This window comes from Melanaphis sacchari, unplaced genomic scaffold, assembly GCF_002803265.2.
Source record: "Melanaphis sacchari strain LSU unplaced genomic scaffold, SCAv2.0 Contig20_pilon_pilon, whole genome shotgun sequence".
NCBI classification, from domain to species: Eukaryota; Metazoa; Arthropoda; class Insecta; order Hemiptera; family Aphididae; genus Melanaphis; species Melanaphis sacchari.
The window spans coordinates 4,039,557-4,058,797 of NW_020271042.1; the positions used below are offsets into that span (position 1 = coordinate 4,039,557).

Genomic DNA, 19,241 nt, shown 5'->3' on the forward strand with positions numbered 1-19,241 from the left:
TAGACCTATTATTATTATTACTTTATTAATCATAAATTCATAATGTTTAAAAGTTTTTCGAATTTCCTAGATTCTTAAATTAATCCTGATGTAAGTATGTTTTCAGTTGTATTGTTTGTATACTATATATTATTTGTAACGGTCGTCATTTTTTTTTATTTATGTACATAGTTGTAATCATTGAGCTGTATTAATTTAGATACCTATTGGAAGCTATTAGAAAAAAAAGTGTAGTGTAGACTTATTCACATAGTATATCCCTTGTTTAAATTACCTCTTATTATTTATATATATTTTTTTTTTTTTTGAACTTAAGCCCGGCAACTAGGGCCATTAGCTGTTTGTAGGGGTTATGAACTATGGTAAGGGGTAAGGTTGGTACGGTAAGTTGTATTTTTACGAATGTTACGGTTGATAGCAAACACGTGTGTGTGTGGCAAGGTTTTTAACCACTATGATCCCGAGTGGTCACCCATTCGGAAGCTAGTAGCTGTGGCCGTTACTTACTCTCAGTTGCATTCCGTGACTGGTAGCAGCCAACGCGCCACACCAAGCCACTATTTATATTTAAAACACGCAAATGTGCATGATAACATTTTAATAAGCCACCGAAATTTCTCTGCAGTCTAGAAGATATTGAGTGTTCTACGTCATTGAGTTAGTAACTGTAATGGATACATAAATCATTGTACTTATATACTATGCAATGAAAAACTATTCTGAGCAGAGATCATCTGCCGACTGTCAGTTGTCACTGGTCAGTCTATATTTTTAAGAATAATTTGTTAAATATTTATATTGTTGTTAATAATTTTATTCTAATAGTAAAACAGTAGGTAGTGTAAATTAATTGTTATAAAAAAAAAATAGTAATAAAATTACTAAAATATTATTTCATCTTATATTACTAGCTTTTATAAATTTATAAGTCAAAAATAAAAATATATAACAATTTATAAATGTATATTATACAATATGTAAATGTACTTATATCACATTTATCTCATATTTTATTAGTAACTACCAGAATACTTTTTACAGATTTTTAAATTAATATTTATGAAGAACTGAAAATGAATCAGATACTTCTACATCACCTGTATAACCTGTTATAATATAAATGTAATGCAATTATTAAATAATTATAATAATATTTCTATATTTACTATTTCTTTCATATTATGAGTGGAGCAATGAATAGGTATATTGATTTAACAATGATGTGTTTTTTTCTATCTTTCATCATGTTCTGGAGATAAAAGTACTTAATTTTCAATTTGAGATTGGTTTCTGGTTAGTAACAAATTAGATCTATATAATTGTTTCTTTTTTTTTGGGTGGGGGGGGAGTAAATAGTAAAAGAAATTCCTAGTAATTTTTAAAATAACCAGAATAAATTAGTGTAAAACAGGCATTTTTACATAGAACCAGTATTCGACAAAATCGTTTATGTTTTGTTTTTTGTAGTAATTCCAAAACATAAACAATAGAATATAGATACTGAAATTTTTACCAAACGTTTATATTATTATTTTCTATATATGTTAATTTTTTTTTTATTTTGTGGTGAGGAGTAGAATAGTATTACGTGATTCATCCCTTTTGAGATTATCTGGCCAATAACCATATCACAATATACAATCCACATTTTTTCCGTGTACTATGATAAATTTTTGCTCCAAGATTTCTATGAGCAAATGAACATTTGTTCATAATGTTTTGTTTAAATAACAAATAATTTATAGAACAAAGTTTATCAAATCAAAGGTATTTTTTGAAAAAATAAAGATTTTAAAGAAAAAATGTCTAGCGAAAAACTAAAATATCCACTGGAAGTTGGAAAAAATGTGATGAGAAACAATGGTAAAATTTAGAAATTAATCTCATTGGAAGAAGTTGACTGGGAAAATATTTATGTAACAAAAGTTAGTATTCCATCTTTGTCACATAGACCTTATGGCTTATTCTAAATTTCTAAAAGTCTATGCTTTGCCAGCTTGTATATTATTATCACAGAATATTTAATCATTCTGGGTTATCATCTTATTCTGTGTTTTGATATGATAATGATTATCACGAACTGTATACGTAGTATATCTTATTTTTTATAGTTCTGTGGCAGAATGTTTGGTTTATCATATTTCATGTTAGATAATTTGATTAAAATGATTTAATTCATTAGTATTTTGTGATTAGATTAATATTTAATACTTAAGTAAATATTAAATTGTTGTGTGTTAGAATTTGGAAGCTAATGATTAACGACTTGCAAATTGCAATTAACAAGTCACGGCTCGTGAAGTCATAAACTCGTGAATGAGTAGCTATGTCTGCAAAAACGTTTAAGTAATAATTATTTGACATAATTTAAACTTAAGTGTCCATTTAGAAAATTAACTATAGTGTTTAAAATTCGCTACTGTCTGAAATTTTTTAGTCCTTACTGTTTTATATTAGATATTATTATTTGTTTCTCAATTTGTTCACATTTAAATCGTAATTTTTTATTAGGTTCTTGATTTGTATCGTTAGAGATTTCACAATACAAGCTATGCATATCTTATATTTTAATATATTACATAATTCTATAATTGTATACATTTATATAATATAGTATATTTAAAGTTGTAATTTTCATAATATCCTCTTTCAGCTGTTAGTATGAATTCATAATTTATTAAATCTAAATAATGTATTAAATTATTATTGTTATTTTTATTTTATTGCATGTTTAATTAGTTTCAGAATACTATAAAATAAGTTAAATTATAACTTTGCATAAAAAAATAAACTATTCAACATATCAAGAATTTTCTTAGTTACAATGTATGACTATGAGTATGGCGATCTATGTTTTGATGAAGATAAAATGTAAGTTTAAATATTAACTTAATTGTGATATTTTTATTTTAAATTATGATTTGTTTAGGGGTATGAAAGTAACTTCTGGGGTTGTAACAATTAATAAAGATCCAACAACCAATCTTATAGGAATAACAATAGGTGGAGGACCACCTCACTGCCCTTGTATATATGTCATACAGGTATAAATTATTTTTCTTCACTTCTAGCAATTACTGATTTAGTGATTTATAATGTATTTAATTTTAATCATTAATCCAATATACTCATTATGTAAATCATATTGTCTTAGGTATCTGACAATTCACCAGCTGCATTAGATGGTACACTAGAAAGTGGTGATGAGCTTTTAGCTATTAATAATGAATGTGTACGTGGACATACCAAGCTACAAGTAGCGCAAATGATACAATCAAGTGTTGTGAGTTTAAATAATTTTATCTTTTCATGTAAAACTAAACTTTTTATTATATTTAATTTATGTTTATTTATTTGCATGTAAGGATCGAGTTATTTTAAAATATAATAAGTTACATGCTGATGCCCGTCAAGGTAAAACTTTGGATATTGTATTAAAAAAGGTTAAACATAGACTAGTTGAACGTATGTCTGCCACCACTGCTGATTCTTTGGGTATGTCTCGTGCAATATTAGTTAATGATAGTCTTGTTAAACGTTTACAACAGCTGGATGACATGGAACAATCATATCGTCACTTGGTTGATCATACAGAACGTGTACTTCGTGCATTTTATGCTTTGACACAATGTTTTAAAGGTACTTATAAATTATTTTTGGATCTTATAATTAAAGTTATTTTATTAATAACCTATGAATTGTGTTATTATTATCTGTATAAATTTCTTGCAGAGTTTGGTGATACATTTGCAGAAATAGGTGCTAGAGAACCACAACCTAGAGCTAGTGAAGCTTTAGTACGCTTTGCTGAATATCACAGACGAATGGAGCGTCAAGGCCTTATGCTAATCAAAGCTCTAAAACCTGTAAATATTAAAAAGCTTACATTGTTATTTTAATTATAATTTATAGTTCTGGAATAGATATCTAGGTCATTTGGTACATACCTGAATAAAGCTATTCCAGATACTAAGCAGACAATACGAAAATACGCTGATGTGAAATTTGAATATTTATCTTACTGCTTAAAAGTTAAAGAGTTAGATGATGAAGAGATAACTTATTGTTCAGCTGATGAACCTTTATATCGCATTGAAACAGGAAATTATGAATACAGGTATAGCAAATAATATTAATTTGAGTGTATCTATTGATAGTAACTGAAGTATATTGATTTAAAAAATGTTTACATTAAATTTATAATCATGTTCTTTTGTATAGACTTGTACTGAGATGTCGACAGTTGGCAAGAAAACGATTTGCTGCTCTTAGAGAAGATGTTTTGGCCAAAATTGAGCTATTGGAAAATAAACATGTGCATGATGTTGTTGGTCAATTGCATGCAATTGCTTCACATATGGCTAGTTACAATCGTGAAATAAGTTGGATGATGCTTGGAGGTAATAACGTTAGTGAACCACCGCTCTTTCCTATTGAAATGGATTTGACATGTAATGCATTTCAATATAAGTCTGTTCAACCAGTTAGTGAACTTAACCAAGATGATTTTAATGATGTAAGAAAAATATTTGTTTTATTGAAACTAACTAATTTATTACATATATTTACTCAATTATACATAAATTGATTATTAATTTAATTTATAGGAAAGTATACACAATCAAGTTGACAATCCAAGAGTGTACAGAGATTTGCCAATATTACTTAAAAATAATGATTCTGTTTCTGCTTTGACAGAATTATCACAATTATGTTTGGATACAGATGACACTGATAATGAAAATCATACATCATCTTCTCCATTGCTTTTAGATTTAAAATAATTTTCTTTTAATATAATAGAAAAATATTATATTTTTATCTGTTAATCTAATCATTCCTACTCATTTGTATGCATTTAAATACGCTTTGTACTAGTCACTTTTAATATATCACGCTTATCTATATTAAATAAAAAAAGAAATACTAAATTTCTAGTTTTTATTATTATCACTAGGGATGGGTTTGATCAGTTTTTTAATAATTATTTCTACTATATGTAGTTTCACAACACTGTAGTAAAAATTTTATTGAAATAAAAATTAGTATTACGTGATATGTTTTTTTTTTAATCTTGTTTGTGCAAATATAATAGTAAAATATAGTTAAAAAGTTTTAAACAGATTAAAAATAATAGTTTATGCTTAACTCTAAACATGGAACATACATTGTACATAATTCAGGCATTGAAAAGTGTCTGCTTATTGAAGGCTGAGATATTTTTTCATTAAAATCAAACAATAATTAATTTCATAATTATAATAAATCTATATTATTATTTTTTGAATAAAAAACAAAATCAATATAGCGCAGTTGGATAACAAAAGAAGCTTTTCTGAGAACATGTCTTCTATGTTTATAGTTCAGTGTATAACAATCAAATAATAGATTTTTAATATATTTGGAGATTAAGTTGCAATTAATATAATACATTAACAACATTTTATGGAAAATTATCATATTTTATTAAAAAAAATTAAAATTAACATGTCTTTAAACTAAAATCATTAATATCAAATAGTTGAAACTTAGATGTACCACTTCCACCAACAGCCACTAAAAATGGGTTATCTGTACATCCATCTAAACTATGCAACGCACCAGAAAATTCTCTTATTTTAATTAAGTGTTTATTTTCTCTATCCCATACCTTTAAGGTTTCGTCTGTTGAAGAACTAACAATAAATTTCTCCCAGACATAAATTCCAGTGACTTCATTCTCATGACCTCTATACTTCCATAATGGTTTATCAGCTCGACAATCATAGCAAATTAGTTGACCTCTATCAGTACCAATGTAACATAAAAATCCATTGGATGGATCCCAATGAACTTTTTCTACTTTACCTTTAATATACCAATTTTTATATGTATCATATGTACGACAATCATAAACATAAAAATCTGAAGAACCAACTGCGAGTGTTTGTGATTCGAATGGATGCCATTTAAGTGATTGGACATGATCTCCAAAATTTTCCATTCTTGTATGAGGTTCATTTGTTTCTAAATCCCAAAGTAAAGTAGTCTCATCTACCGAACCACTGGCAAGTATATGAGGTAGGTGTTCATTCCACGCTATATCTAAAATAGCATCAGTATGACCATAATTTCTCTCAGGATTTTTTTTCTTCTTTCTACCCAATCTGTAAACACAAATGAAATACTTAATATTAATTTTTTTTTTTTTTGTTAAGTTATAGTTACCTAAATGTAGGTTCCAAACACCCAATTAAATCTAAATCCCAAACTTCTATCACAGCAGACATGGATCCCATTGCACAGAAATTCCCAACAGAACCAAACCATTCCAAGCATAATGGTGGATGTTTCAAAATTATATCGTGATGAATGTAAAAATCTTTATCATTGTCATTATAAACATAGACTTCAAGTGAGCACTCAGTTTTCTTTACATTACCTACTAACACAAGATTGTCATCAGGTTTGAGGATTTCATCTAGTTTGTCACTATCGGTATCGGAATCATTAAAATCAGTATTATTATAGACGGCCAGACCACTAATCGACATAGCTCCTGACATATCCATTTCTTCTTCGTCATAATTATCTAAGCCGTAGTCTTTTTTATCGCTCTTGCTTAACTCTTTTTCTTTGGGTTTGATTTCTGTTAGTTCTTTTAATTCTTGTTGTGATAATTTTATCGTATTTTGATGTAACGACACACCTTGTTTCACCCATTTCACACATGGAATAAAACTTGTCATTGTTTAAATGTTTAATAATGTTTTTACTCAAAACTTTAATGATAAATTATTATTTATTTATTATTTATCATCGCATAACATAACGAGTTTATAAAACACGTGATGACTGAATTTCAGAATATAGTGATAGTGAATATGATTAATGTGAACTGCACTTCTATATCTACTATCAGTACTATCTTCAGTCGTGATATAAACAATTCAATATTAATTTCTTATCTTTCCTTACAGAACAAAATTTTATCACAATTATAGATAGTATTTTCAATTTTGCCAACGATTTCGGGTTTATCTTTTTTTAGTTTTTAGAGAGCTGTTGAATGTTGAATATGACGAGTAAGGTTTATAATGTTTATATTTTATGATTTAATAGTTGAAAATTCTGGAGATGATTATAATTTATAATCATGGCTAAATAACCTAACCTAACCTTAGCCATGATTATAATATTGTATTTTAAATTGTTTTTGTAAATTAATGTATTTTTACTGAATTGTTAATTTATATGTTAGATTTTAATAATGTTGAAAGATTAATTTTAAATTTTAATTTCCAATATTCATTGAAATTAATTCTAGTTTGTGATGTGAATTATTATAGTGGGATATTTTTTCTATGAAATTTCATTACAATTTATTGTTAAAAACAATATAGGTTTGAAATAAAATTTAAAATTAAACAAGTTGAAAACCAAACATCAAAATCTTAAAATAACTCATCTAAAATTGACAAAAAGTGATACTCTAGTAATTTGTTTTGTCATAAAAGTCAGTTTGAATGTTACATCTATTTACCTGTCGTCCCATGATTCTTGGAAGTTTAAGTTCTAAACCTAATTTACTCATCATTTTATTTAAATTTTTAAATATTGTATTGAAATTCTGATTTGCATTTTATCGCTTTTTTCTTAGTACTTCCTAAGTTCTTTTAAATATTTCCTTGTGAAAAACTTATCCATATTCAAGATTTCAAAAAATTTCTTTTCAATAAATTAGTCATTGTTAAATTAGTGAAACTGAAACTATTTATGTGACACAACTCGAGACACAATTCAGTATAACATGTAAAATTATATTTTAAAAACATTCAATAATATAATAATTAGTGTGTTTTGAAAATTTCGCATAATACTCATGGGTCACGAGTCACAACAACTCACGACTAAATCGTCGTATACGAATTATTATTTGATGCTAGGATATGATCGATTGGATTGATCGATAGTAAGTCGAAATACGAACAATTATTATTTGTATTCGTGGAAAAAATTACTTATTACTAATTGTTGATGTTCAACATTGGATCTTTATCACTATTTTTATTATTATTATTTATTCTTTCGACTGATTTTAATTATTCAATTTTACTAGTGTATTATATCATTCTTGAGTTTTGATGAATGCCGACGTCACGTAAGGTCTCGTATCTCGAGAGTATTTAAATAATACTGAAATGGAGCCAATAAGGAAAAAATTAAAAACATTGGATCCTTATTTTAAATCAGATTAATTGAAGGTCAGTATTATCATGAATTATTAGTAACTTTTTGTTACTTACGCATTGATTAAATTGGTAGGTATATTTAATTTTATAATTAATAAATTACAAATATTAAGCCACAAAAAACTATTATGCTATTATTATTTCGTTGTATTTAAACGTAGGTAATAGTTTTGTAAATTTATTTTATCTATACTGACTACCTATATTATTTACAAAAAAAAAAAACTATAAAGTTTTTATAAAAACTACTACTTGTAAAAACAAAGTTTTAAATCGTGCTACGTATATATTCACTATAATTTGGATGTCTAAATTAGGTCCTATTAACTATTATACCGAGTTAGCTCGTGCACTTGTGTCAGTAATTTATAATTTCTTTAACGAAGGTTCTATTTTATAGCTGCAGCAATGCAAAGTACAATATTTCTTATTTTATAAGTAGGAAGTATAGAAAGTAAGGTAACAAAGATAGTAAAATTAATCTGTAACAATAGTCGGTTAAATCTTAAAAAAATGTTTATAGTGGCACTCATATTTAAAATTTTCCGTAAACAAAATATTTTATAAAAAATGTGAGGAATATTATAATTTTTTAAAAAATAAACGTAGAATTAGACATTATAATTAGATTATATTTATAATTTGAATAAGCTCTTTAGTAGTTCGGTAAGTTAAAGTTGTCCCTGCCGTATACTCAAAAATGTAGGTACTAATAATTGCAAGTTTTTGATAAATAATTCAAATGATACAAAAAAAATTAAAATCTTGTATACAATTTGTAAAAATACCTATTTTATCTAGTATTTACACAATTGTAAAATTTATAAATAGATAAAAAGTTTTGTTCGGCTAAAAACCCCTTGAGAAAAATGTATCGGTAGAGATATACCATACTGATTACTGGATCGTTAATAATAAGTTTTAGCTTAAGGTTTGACTAATCAATTTTAGTAAACTGCTTGGAAACGCCAAAATAACCAGTATATTTAATGGTATTCGGTTCCGTATCGTTGTGATAATGTCCTCCTTGATTGTGATCAGAATACAAGTGGAAATGTTGAAATCTTAAATTCAACCCCTAAAAATGTAAAAAATATTTTTAATAAATATTAAATACAACCACATAGGTTATGCGTAGAAAAATAATTTTTGAAATTACAGGATTATGAGAAACGATGCATCCAACACCTGCCAAAGGAGGAGATAATTCAATGAAATGTACCAAATTTTCTAACTCTTTTTCTGATTTTGAAGGTTTTTTCATAAAGCTTGGTTTAATGACATGAACTTTCACTTTTCCATTTTCAATGAATATTACTCCGCCTATCGCTATATTTATACATGTAACAAATAATAAAAACAAATTAATAATATTCAAAATTCGTAGTTATTAAGTATAAATATGTAATAAACGAACTAAAAATATGTATTTCTAGGAAATATAGAATTACTTATTAATGATTATAGTAGTATCAAAATTAATATTAATCCCTACCAATTATCTCATCTCCAAAATGCTTCACTAATGCTTCTCTAATACACATACTAAAACTTAACGGTCCTTTTCTTACTTCGCAAACAATTTTTAAAACCTAAAAAACCATTAATATTAAGATCATTAAAGTTACCTACTTTATTATATATAATATATTATATCAAATCAAGAAACATAAGATAATTAAAGTTAGGTCTACGATAATAATTTATTTCAAAACCGTATAACATATGGATATACTTATATAATAACGATACCTTTTATAATAATAATATTATGAGATAAAAAAAATTTCAATTTTTTTGTTAGTCATACCGATCAATCAATTTATGCAACAACTCTTGAGAGTGATAGCCTATAACCTAAATGATTTTAAAATTCTTTTTATGTTATACCACTTGAAATATTAAACATATTAATAATACATCTATGAAATAGCTACAAATGATTTATTATTGAACAGTCAGATAACCTATATCGAAATTTATGATTTTTTTTAAAAACTGTTAATATATCCAATCACGGAATTACACAATCAAGGATATGTAGTACACTAGTGTGTATTGTAAGTAGACTCTATGATATTTGGTAGATATAATACAATAAAAAAAAAGTGGCAAATATGAATAGAAGATAACCGCTGTCTGCTTTACAAGTATCAAGTGTAATTATCTCGTACTTTTCGTAGTAATTGAGTTAAGTCATTTTAATGGAAGTAACAAGTGTTAAATTTGAATTCGATGATAAATAATTGTATATGAAAAACAATTATAATTTATTTTTAATTATTTATTATTAAACTATAAATCTATTTTTACGTTTTTACGGTAATTACAAAAAATCGTTATTAAATTTAGGGTTATATAAGTGAATATAATAAAGTTTAAATATATATATTATTATAATAATTAAATAATAATAATATAATTAATACAATATTTTCAGAAAAAAATTAATCAACTTATCGTAGTATAAAATTTAAAATGTATAACTTTAATAGGCATATAATAAACAAATCATAAAATATAGGTAGGTACTAATAAGGTACTTAGTGATATATAGGCTGATATTGACGACTGTCTCCGGCTATCTGCTCGTAATTGTTTTTCGCATACAATGATATATCATTGAACTTAAATTTAACACACCTGTAATAACAGTGATTGACTTTATATCTATTGCATAGTTAAGCGGTACCCATTTGCCTATACTTTTTTTTTTAAATTATCTTTAAATTGATAATTTAAAAAAGATTTACTAAAATAAATTTATATACTATAAATAGTTCCTATTTTGATTACTTATTTATAATTAAAATATTAATAGGTTTTTACACATATTTTGTACTTACTTCTCCTTTAAAACCGTTACTAGTAAAAAAATTGGCCAAAAATGAAAATCTCATTTCGTCGTTGGGTAACATCTTATGGCAACACTCTGGGTCGTCATTAGATTTCGTCATGTGAGCGTGTGTTCCGTTTTCCACTTGATCGCCAGTCATTTTGACATTTACCACACACTTTATTATAAATTATAAACTTCATGAAATAAAATATTAGTAAATTTCATTATTTTGATAAACTATAATTTATTTTTTTTTTTTTTTTGTTATACCTACTTAATAATAAAATGTATAAAACAAGCTCTAGTTTCTTTTGTCATTTTTAACTTGATTTAAATGTTCAATAACCTTTTTCTGTTTACAATAATATAACATCTCAGTGAAAATACATGATTTTTGTATTATGTATAAAATAACACATGATAATTAATGATGTTAATTATATGTTTATTTATATAGTAAATAATACATCAGGTATAGTATTTAAAAGGTGATGGTGATATTTTGTCTTATGCAATTTATTGATAATAAATTGGAATCTTTATTCTACATAGTTATGCACTATACATACTCACTTGCCTTTATTCAAATTCTGAGTATGGAAATTAATGAATACCTATAATAATTGAACTCCAGTTTTTTCTAATTAACTTAAGTTTTCATACTATTTATCTTGTTTAGATACAAATTTTTTACAATAGAGAATCGCCATTTTTATAGTAAGTTGTAAAGTACCTATTTAGTTTTTATTTTAAAATATTGATGTAGATATATGTAATATAAATAAAAATCAAACATCTAACTAGCAGTTGCTAAATTATTATGCATCTTAAGTAATATTATGGATTAAATTTTATGTTTAGATTAATGATATTGAATATTATAGTAGGTAAATACTAGGGCAGTAAAGTTATTGCATTAAAAATAATATAAATAATTATTAATCAATAAAAAGAAATATTATAATATTAAAAAAAAAAAAAAATTAAATGCATATTACATCGCACGATAGATGATTTTTTAAGTTTTTAAAATCAAATGAACGTCTGTTATCAGTGTTATTACTTATTGCTCAATAAATTCTTGTATCGAAAAAAGTTTTTTTCTACCTCAGTGATTGTAATTGGTGCGTATTTTAAGTATATAGGTTAGAATGGTTAGATCGTTGCTGATCAAGTATTTTGGAAATCCCTCAATTGACTGTATTTCTCCACTTAAAATGTTTAGATATAATAACAATTGTTCAAAATCCATATTTTTTTTTGTAAAATATTTTTGAATTTCTGGTTTATAAAATTTTTTCTATTTTAATTTCAATTTTTTAACTATAGATAAAACTTTGATTAATGGAACATATTGGATTTCAAGCTTAGTAATTTCTGTTGATATGAAACTGTAATTGGAATGAATGATTACTAATTTGGTTTTCATAATTGTATTATCTAAAATAAGATGATTAGCTTCTTTGTTAAATTAGCATCATTTGAATTTATTAATTGTACCTATTACTTTTTTTGCTTCTACAAAATGTTCACAATAGTAAGATGCAGCATTTATCCATGTTCCTTGTTAGTTATTATGGGATGAAAAGATAAATTAATACCTACCTGGAACTTTTTCTTTAAACAGTATAGTAAAAAATATTCATTTTACTTAGGCGAATTTTGGAAAATATCTAAAAAACTTCTAAAAACAAAACTTAAACATCTAATGTTTTCCACAATTCTACGAATATCGTAAGATTGCAGATAAATTATGTGAACTATTTTTGAGTAAAAAGCTTTAATTAGGGAAACTATTTTAACTACATTAGATAAAAACAACAAGCCGTCATCATGGCGTATTCCATTCGACCAAAATTAACATGGATTTGTCAAAAAGTTTATCTAGGTGTTGAAGAGTGGTTAGCTTTTTTCCGCTTTTTTGCATAAAGTAGTGACAGTTGAAATTTCTTTGCACGTGTACTATTCCAAAAATGACCGAAAATGTATGTTGCTAATTTTATGCAAATGTTTATTACTTGAAATCACTGCTTTATATAAATCAAACAAAAATTTTAATTTTTTTGTACTTGTAATAATTTTTTGAACTTTAAAATATGTGCTATTAGTTTTTTTAATCACTGATTTAGAATGTTTATCGGTTTTAACATATTGTGTCACAATATATCGTCTATCGACACATACTTGCACTTCACACATCTTGCAAAAAAGAATACTTCTATCAGAAGAAAAAATAGTATAGCTAAATTCAGACTCATAATTTTTTAATAGGACTGATTTACTTGGTATGATTTTTGGCATTTTAATGAAAGAATTGACGTGACAAGTGACAACGTTTAACAAACCACTATAAATCGATCACAAGTTATAAATAACGATATCAGTAGGTACCTGTTTTTAAACATAACTATAATTGAAGATTGTCGACAGAATAGGACAAGTTTTTACTTTTTATCTTAACAACCAAAATTTGATAGTCATGGTGTAGAAATATTTATGAACAGCTTAGCAAATATATAACATAGGTTTGCGCCTTTTAATTTTTATTTTATATACCAACAAGTTAAGTAATCTTAATATTATAAAAAAAAATGATGAAAAATAGTTAAAATTGCACTAAAAGAAAAAAATCGCATTTATTACGATAATATTTTATTTAAATTTAAATTCACAAAGTACCACCAATGGGTGGTCTTTTCACTTCAGACATCACTTATGCTTATTGTAAACTGTTTTATAGATTGTATAATAAAAATATTTTATAACAAAAAAATTAATTTACAGTAAAACTAAACATATTTTAAGCTCACTTAGCAATGAATAAAAGCATCTACAAAAAAAAACACGAAAATGAAATAATTTCATTGCCCTAGTAATTACTAATTACTAATTAGTATCGATACGTGTAAGAATTTTATTTTAAAATTTAATGATTAATATTATTAGTGTATTATACTGATATAATCGTCTGTAGTTTATAGAATATTAATATAGTTTATATTTGATATAAAACTACTGTTGAGGATTATTATCCTTGGTACAAATACATAAAGTTAAATAACTTAGAAACATATGTTTGAGTTTTGATTTGTTAAAGTATTTATATCTACTATATAGATAAATATATATTTAATATATTTTGGGATTTACAGTTAACAGTTAAAAAAAAAAAGATTGTAATTTGAAAAAAGAAATTTGTATTGATACGGGACAATTCTTAATAGAAAATCAAATTTAAATATGAAAAAATATTCTCAGACTAAATTAAAAAATTTTAGAAATTAGAACCTTAATAAACATACATTATGTAGGTATTACGAGCAGGCTAAGTTAATCAATCTGTATACTTGCCTCACTGTCTATTCCCAAAAATGGATAAGGGCCGGCACAAGCTCCAAAGATAACCAAAGGATCGGACCCAGTAATTTGTTTTAAATCTTTAATATTGTACAATTTTTCTCGTTTTATTGAAGGTATCATATTAGTTATTTCGCCGATGTCAAATACGTTTTCGTTACCACTTAGTCCTACAAATTAATAAAATGTATACAGTACACATATATATTTACACCTAGGTAATGTCCCAATGGTAATCTAATTAATACAAAAATAACATAGTTGGGCATGGCCCGTTTCCGTCAAAAAAACTTTGGAAACTAATGATTTTAATTTTTAAGCAATATATATGTTGTGGTACGTATAAAGTATCGAAATATGTGATATACAATTGTTTATTATTTAAAAATGTTAATTTAATCGTGTCTATATATTATTATTATTATATACTTGTATTATAATTTATATTTTTAAAACAGTATAATTATTACTTGTATTATTATTTGAAATATCGAAATATTTAAATACAACAGATATGCGAGAATGTGAGATGATATTGTATAATTTTTAAAAACTCTAATTTAACTATGCCTATATTCGAATAATGAATTATTATTATCTACTTGTGTTTTTTTATATTAATAAGAATATTTTCGTATGATAAAAATATGAAACATTTGTACATGGTTCCCAAATAATAATTGGTGGAAACGTCTTTTTTCACAAAAATAAATTTTGGCGGAAACGGGAAACTTTCATATAGCCAATATAGGTTGGTATATATTTATGCTCACCTTCGGAAACTAAGTTAAACGGTGGTTGAGTTAAATCTGGACATTGAACTACCTCTGCACTAGCATTTTCATAATTTTTTAATAATTCAGGTAATATGGCTGAAATAGAAAAACCAAAATATAAATTTGCATTGTTACTATCATGATACTGTAAGTATAGGTACCTACTTAGTTTGATATTTACAAATTCCAAAAATCTCAATGTATTTTCAAAAATTAAATAGATACATCAATAACATAAGGTATATTTTATACACATTACTTAATATTTGTATAAGTTATCTATCTATATAATTTCGGTGAATATAGGTAATTATTTGTAAATTTTAATTTTATTTTAATACCCCTAACTATTTAAAAACTGTTTTTTAACAGGACTTTTTATGTACAGCAGAGCAGAATATATTAAGTACTTAAATAGAGTATCTTATAATTTTTATAATCAAATATCTTGATATATTTTGTCCAAACAGTAATTAAAATCCAATAAAATTGTCTGAAAACATCTTTTAATTGTTTAAATATCTATTTTCGTTACTGTTTAAATTATTTATGAAAAACCTTGCATTAAATTTTCAATACTTATAAAATATTAACATTTCATATATTTTTAACTACAAAATTCTATTTAAAATTTCGTGGTTTTGAAGAATTTAGTCAATATTTGAACTTTAAATGCTTATATAAATATCAATCGTGCATACAACGTATCTTATATATTTTTAAATACTTAAATTTATTACAACAATTAGCAAGAATCCTCGAATTATAATTTTTTATCGACATTTAAAAGAAAAAAAAATTTCAAATTTCGAATGCTTATAAATATAACTCAAAAAATTAAAATATTTGAAAATTAAAAATTGGTTTTACGCAAGGTTTTTAGGTTAGGTTTTCTTTAATTTATCATTTATTTTTCTTAGTTAATTTTAAAAGTATCAAGAACTTTTTACTGTTAATACTTAAGAATAATAACTGGATTTAACTTGCTATCAGAAACCATCTTTCAAGTTGAAATTCAAAGCATTTTGATAATGATAGATAGGTATATAAACAAAAATGTTATACATCAAAAAATAAAAATATCTGTCTATATTTTTTAATCTGTTCCGTAAGTTTAACTCCCGAATTTCTAGTAAGTTTAACCTTTATCCCCGAGTTATTATGTATAATAAATGTAATTAGTTAATAATTAGGAATAAATAAGATTAAATTAAGACATACGAGATATATAATTATATTATTTAATAGACAATTGTAAAACAAATTAAGCAATTTAAGTACCTATAGACTATAATGAATATTAATAAAATGACTTAATAATAGTATTAGACATAAAAGATAAATATCATTTTTCATTTTGAAAATCAGACTACCCTTATTAATAATAAGTTATTATGTATTAAAAAGCAAATTAAATAATAATAAGCAATAATATTGAAATACTATAGGTAAGTACCTTTAACAATGCAACTTAAAGGCGGTGTGTTTAGTTTGATGTGCACTACGGGCAATTCATTTATGTTTAAGGTACTTGGAAAATTGTAATTCTCGGTAGCCATTTCAGAGAAATTTTTATTTATTTTTTAAATCGAACAAAAAGTAATTAATAATTCACGGTTTAAAACGATTAGCATAGACCACGGACATGAATTTCTAGGTTGGTGTTAGCCACTGTCACCTATATTACTGCCGGCATTTGGTATTCTAGTACTTATATAATTTTATAAATAAAACTACTTTAGTTAATATTACGGCATCATATATAAAAACACGCGAATAAAAAACACGATGAGAAATAAGTGAGTACGTAACAGTAATTATTATCATTATTCATATTAACAGTCTTGTACCATAGAGTCTATGTCTTGTACAAAGATAACCCATAAAATAAGGTGAGATAAATAGATAACACTTAAAATTTAATTTTGTTTTTTTAATTGATCTTTTAAGCCCGGCAACTAAAGCCGTTAGTTGTTAAAAGATAGAGTAGGTCTTTAAGTTTTGTATAGGGTATGCAAGGTTATAGAACACGTATGTGTATGTGTGTACGCCTTGGATTCGTCCTTAAGAAACCAGGTGATTACCCATCCAAGAGCTAGCAACGCCGGTTGATGCCGGACACAAGTGACTGTGGCCCACCACCGCGCTACAACAGTCCTCATAACCAGGGCCGGCTCTAGCTTTTTCAGCGATCAGTGCAAAAATTATTTGGCGCCCTTCACATTCTTTTTAAACATTAAACAGGAAAAATTAAGGAAATTAGTTAAATTCAAAAAAATATACTTTCTTAGTTTAGTTATTATTATATAGTAATTAATAATTATCAATATAAAATATAATTTATTATTAGTAAAATACTTTGTTACAGAGGTACTAAATATAAAAAAAAATCTAATGTAAGTTCACTTTTCTTGCTTTTTTATCTGCAAATACTTTAATTAGTTCCGAGAAGTCCAAATTTTGAGCAATAGCATATTCAATACTCAGTGTAGCTAATAGTTGACCTTAGGTAGGTTTTTATTAACTTAAGTTAACCGGACTGTGACCGGTATGGTAAATAAAATTCTTAATGAAATCCATATATTGGGGTATAAATCCTCTAATTGATTTTTTTTTAAATTAAGTTAGATAAGTACATCGAGGGGTGAATTGCAATCGTTGATTTTGGTGGAGTGTTATGTGCTAATTAATTCGTCGTAAAGAAAAATTGTTTCAATATCACTTTCTAACCCATCAGTCAAAGCTATTTGGAGATCAGCGCAATATTTTAGTAATTCATCCTTTTCAAAGCTAGATATTTTACTGAAATTATAAAGAAATTTTTCTAAAATTTTCTAATTTTAACGCCTCTCGCGCCTCCCCTGATTTTGGCGCCCCTGGCCGTCACACACGTCGATCGTAACTAAAGTCGGCTTTGCTCATAACTATGTTTATTTAGATAAAAAAAAAAAATGAAAGAATAGAGAATTAATATTAAATATGGATATCTGTGGATTGTAATAATATTTTGGTTAGACTTATAAATCATCAGTGCTCATTTTTTTTTTATTTCAAAATAAAATACATACATATATATATATTTTTGAGCGCTTTGCTTTTAGAAAAATTATTATTTTTTAATAATTCAAGATGTATTTGTTTAAATTATAAAATTAAAAATAAGTAGTAGTATTTATCATAATATTATGAATGTTATGTTTTTGGAATAAACAAATCAAATTAAATTAAATTAAGTCATCTACCATAATTCTAATAGTAAAATAAATGACTTTATAGCAATATCAAAAATCATTTTATAAAATTTACTTTGTAATATAGGCTCTGGACTTTGACAGATCATCTTTATTCAGAACCATTTAAGTATTCAATGATTTATCATAATATTAAAGCTTAACACATGTATCAACATCATAACAGTAATCATTGATTATAAGAACTAGTATTTATAATTAATGCACTAACTAGGTAATAACTTACCCAACGATGAGGTACACTCAACTCCTACTATATAGCAGAGAGGTTGCTTAATTTTTAATTTTGATATTTTTACAAAAATTTATTTCATAATTTTCTTTCTGTGTTTTAGTTTAATATGCTCACATTTTTCATTGGATTAAAATGTATGAACTTGCCGTAAAATGTCTTACCTTATAATATGGTCCTTGTTAAAATTTGCAGATTAAGGGAGTTGAAGGTTTAATTAAATACTATTATTGATAATTTATATATTTATTTAAAATTGTCAACTACATGCTTAATATTTGAATATTAATAGTAGATAAAATTATTTTCTATTAGATCGAATTCTGGATTTAGTAGTTACAGTAACATTTCAAAAAATTTCATATTAAAGGGAAAAAAATTAACGTTAGATAGTAAACAGTACCTACTTATTCAGTTATATCTCTGATTTACCTTTCACAACAATAGATTATATTACTGACAGGTTGTATTTGTAATAGTAAAACCATTTGTATTGGATAGGATAAGAATACTAATAGGAAAACAGTTCTAAAAAATAACAGTGACTTGTATTGG

The 19,241-nt window shown here is 25.4% G+C and overlaps 3 protein-coding genes across 3 annotated transcripts; 1 reads left to right on the forward strand and 2 right to left on the reverse strand.

Annotated features, from left to right (window-relative positions):
- The first annotated feature begins 2,140 nt into the window (after positions 1-2,140).
- Positions 2,141-4,943, forward strand: LOC112593513 (PRKCA-binding protein). The gene is made up of 9 exons (XM_025337922.1): positions 2,141-2,346; positions 2,740-2,871; positions 2,930-3,044; positions 3,155-3,283; positions 3,366-3,639; positions 3,733-3,866; positions 3,924-4,117; positions 4,222-4,516; positions 4,608-4,943. The coding sequence occupies exons 2-9, from the start codon at positions 2,825-2,827 to the stop codon at positions 4,782-4,784; spliced, it is 1,365 nt and encodes a 454-aa protein (XP_025193707.1). The 5' UTR covers positions 2,141-2,346; positions 2,740-2,824; the 3' UTR covers positions 4,785-4,943.
- Positions 4,944-5,444: 501 nt separating this feature from the next.
- LOC112593514 (periodic tryptophan protein 1 homolog) lies at positions 5,445-6,839 on the reverse strand. The gene is made up of 2 exons (XM_025337923.1): positions 6,208-6,839; positions 5,445-6,146 (listed from the first exon to the last, which is right to left on the reverse strand). The coding sequence occupies exons 1-2, from the start codon at positions 6,726-6,728 to the stop codon at positions 5,483-5,485; spliced, it is 1,185 nt and encodes a 394-aa protein (XP_025193708.1). The 5' UTR covers positions 6,729-6,839; the 3' UTR covers positions 5,445-5,482.
- A 2,162-nt stretch (positions 6,840-9,001) lies between these two features.
- On the reverse strand, positions 9,002-16,906 carry LOC112593515 (ester hydrolase C11orf54 homolog). Its single transcript, XM_025337924.1, has 7 exons — positions 16,660-16,906; positions 15,201-15,299; positions 14,422-14,597; positions 11,078-11,245; positions 9,727-9,823; positions 9,391-9,560; positions 9,002-9,309 (listed from the first exon to the last, which is right to left on the reverse strand). The coding sequence occupies exons 1-7, from the start codon at positions 16,760-16,762 to the stop codon at positions 9,169-9,171; spliced, it is 954 nt and encodes a 317-aa protein (XP_025193709.1). The 5' UTR covers positions 16,763-16,906; the 3' UTR covers positions 9,002-9,168.
- Between the last annotated feature and the right edge of the window lie 2,335 nt (positions 16,907-19,241).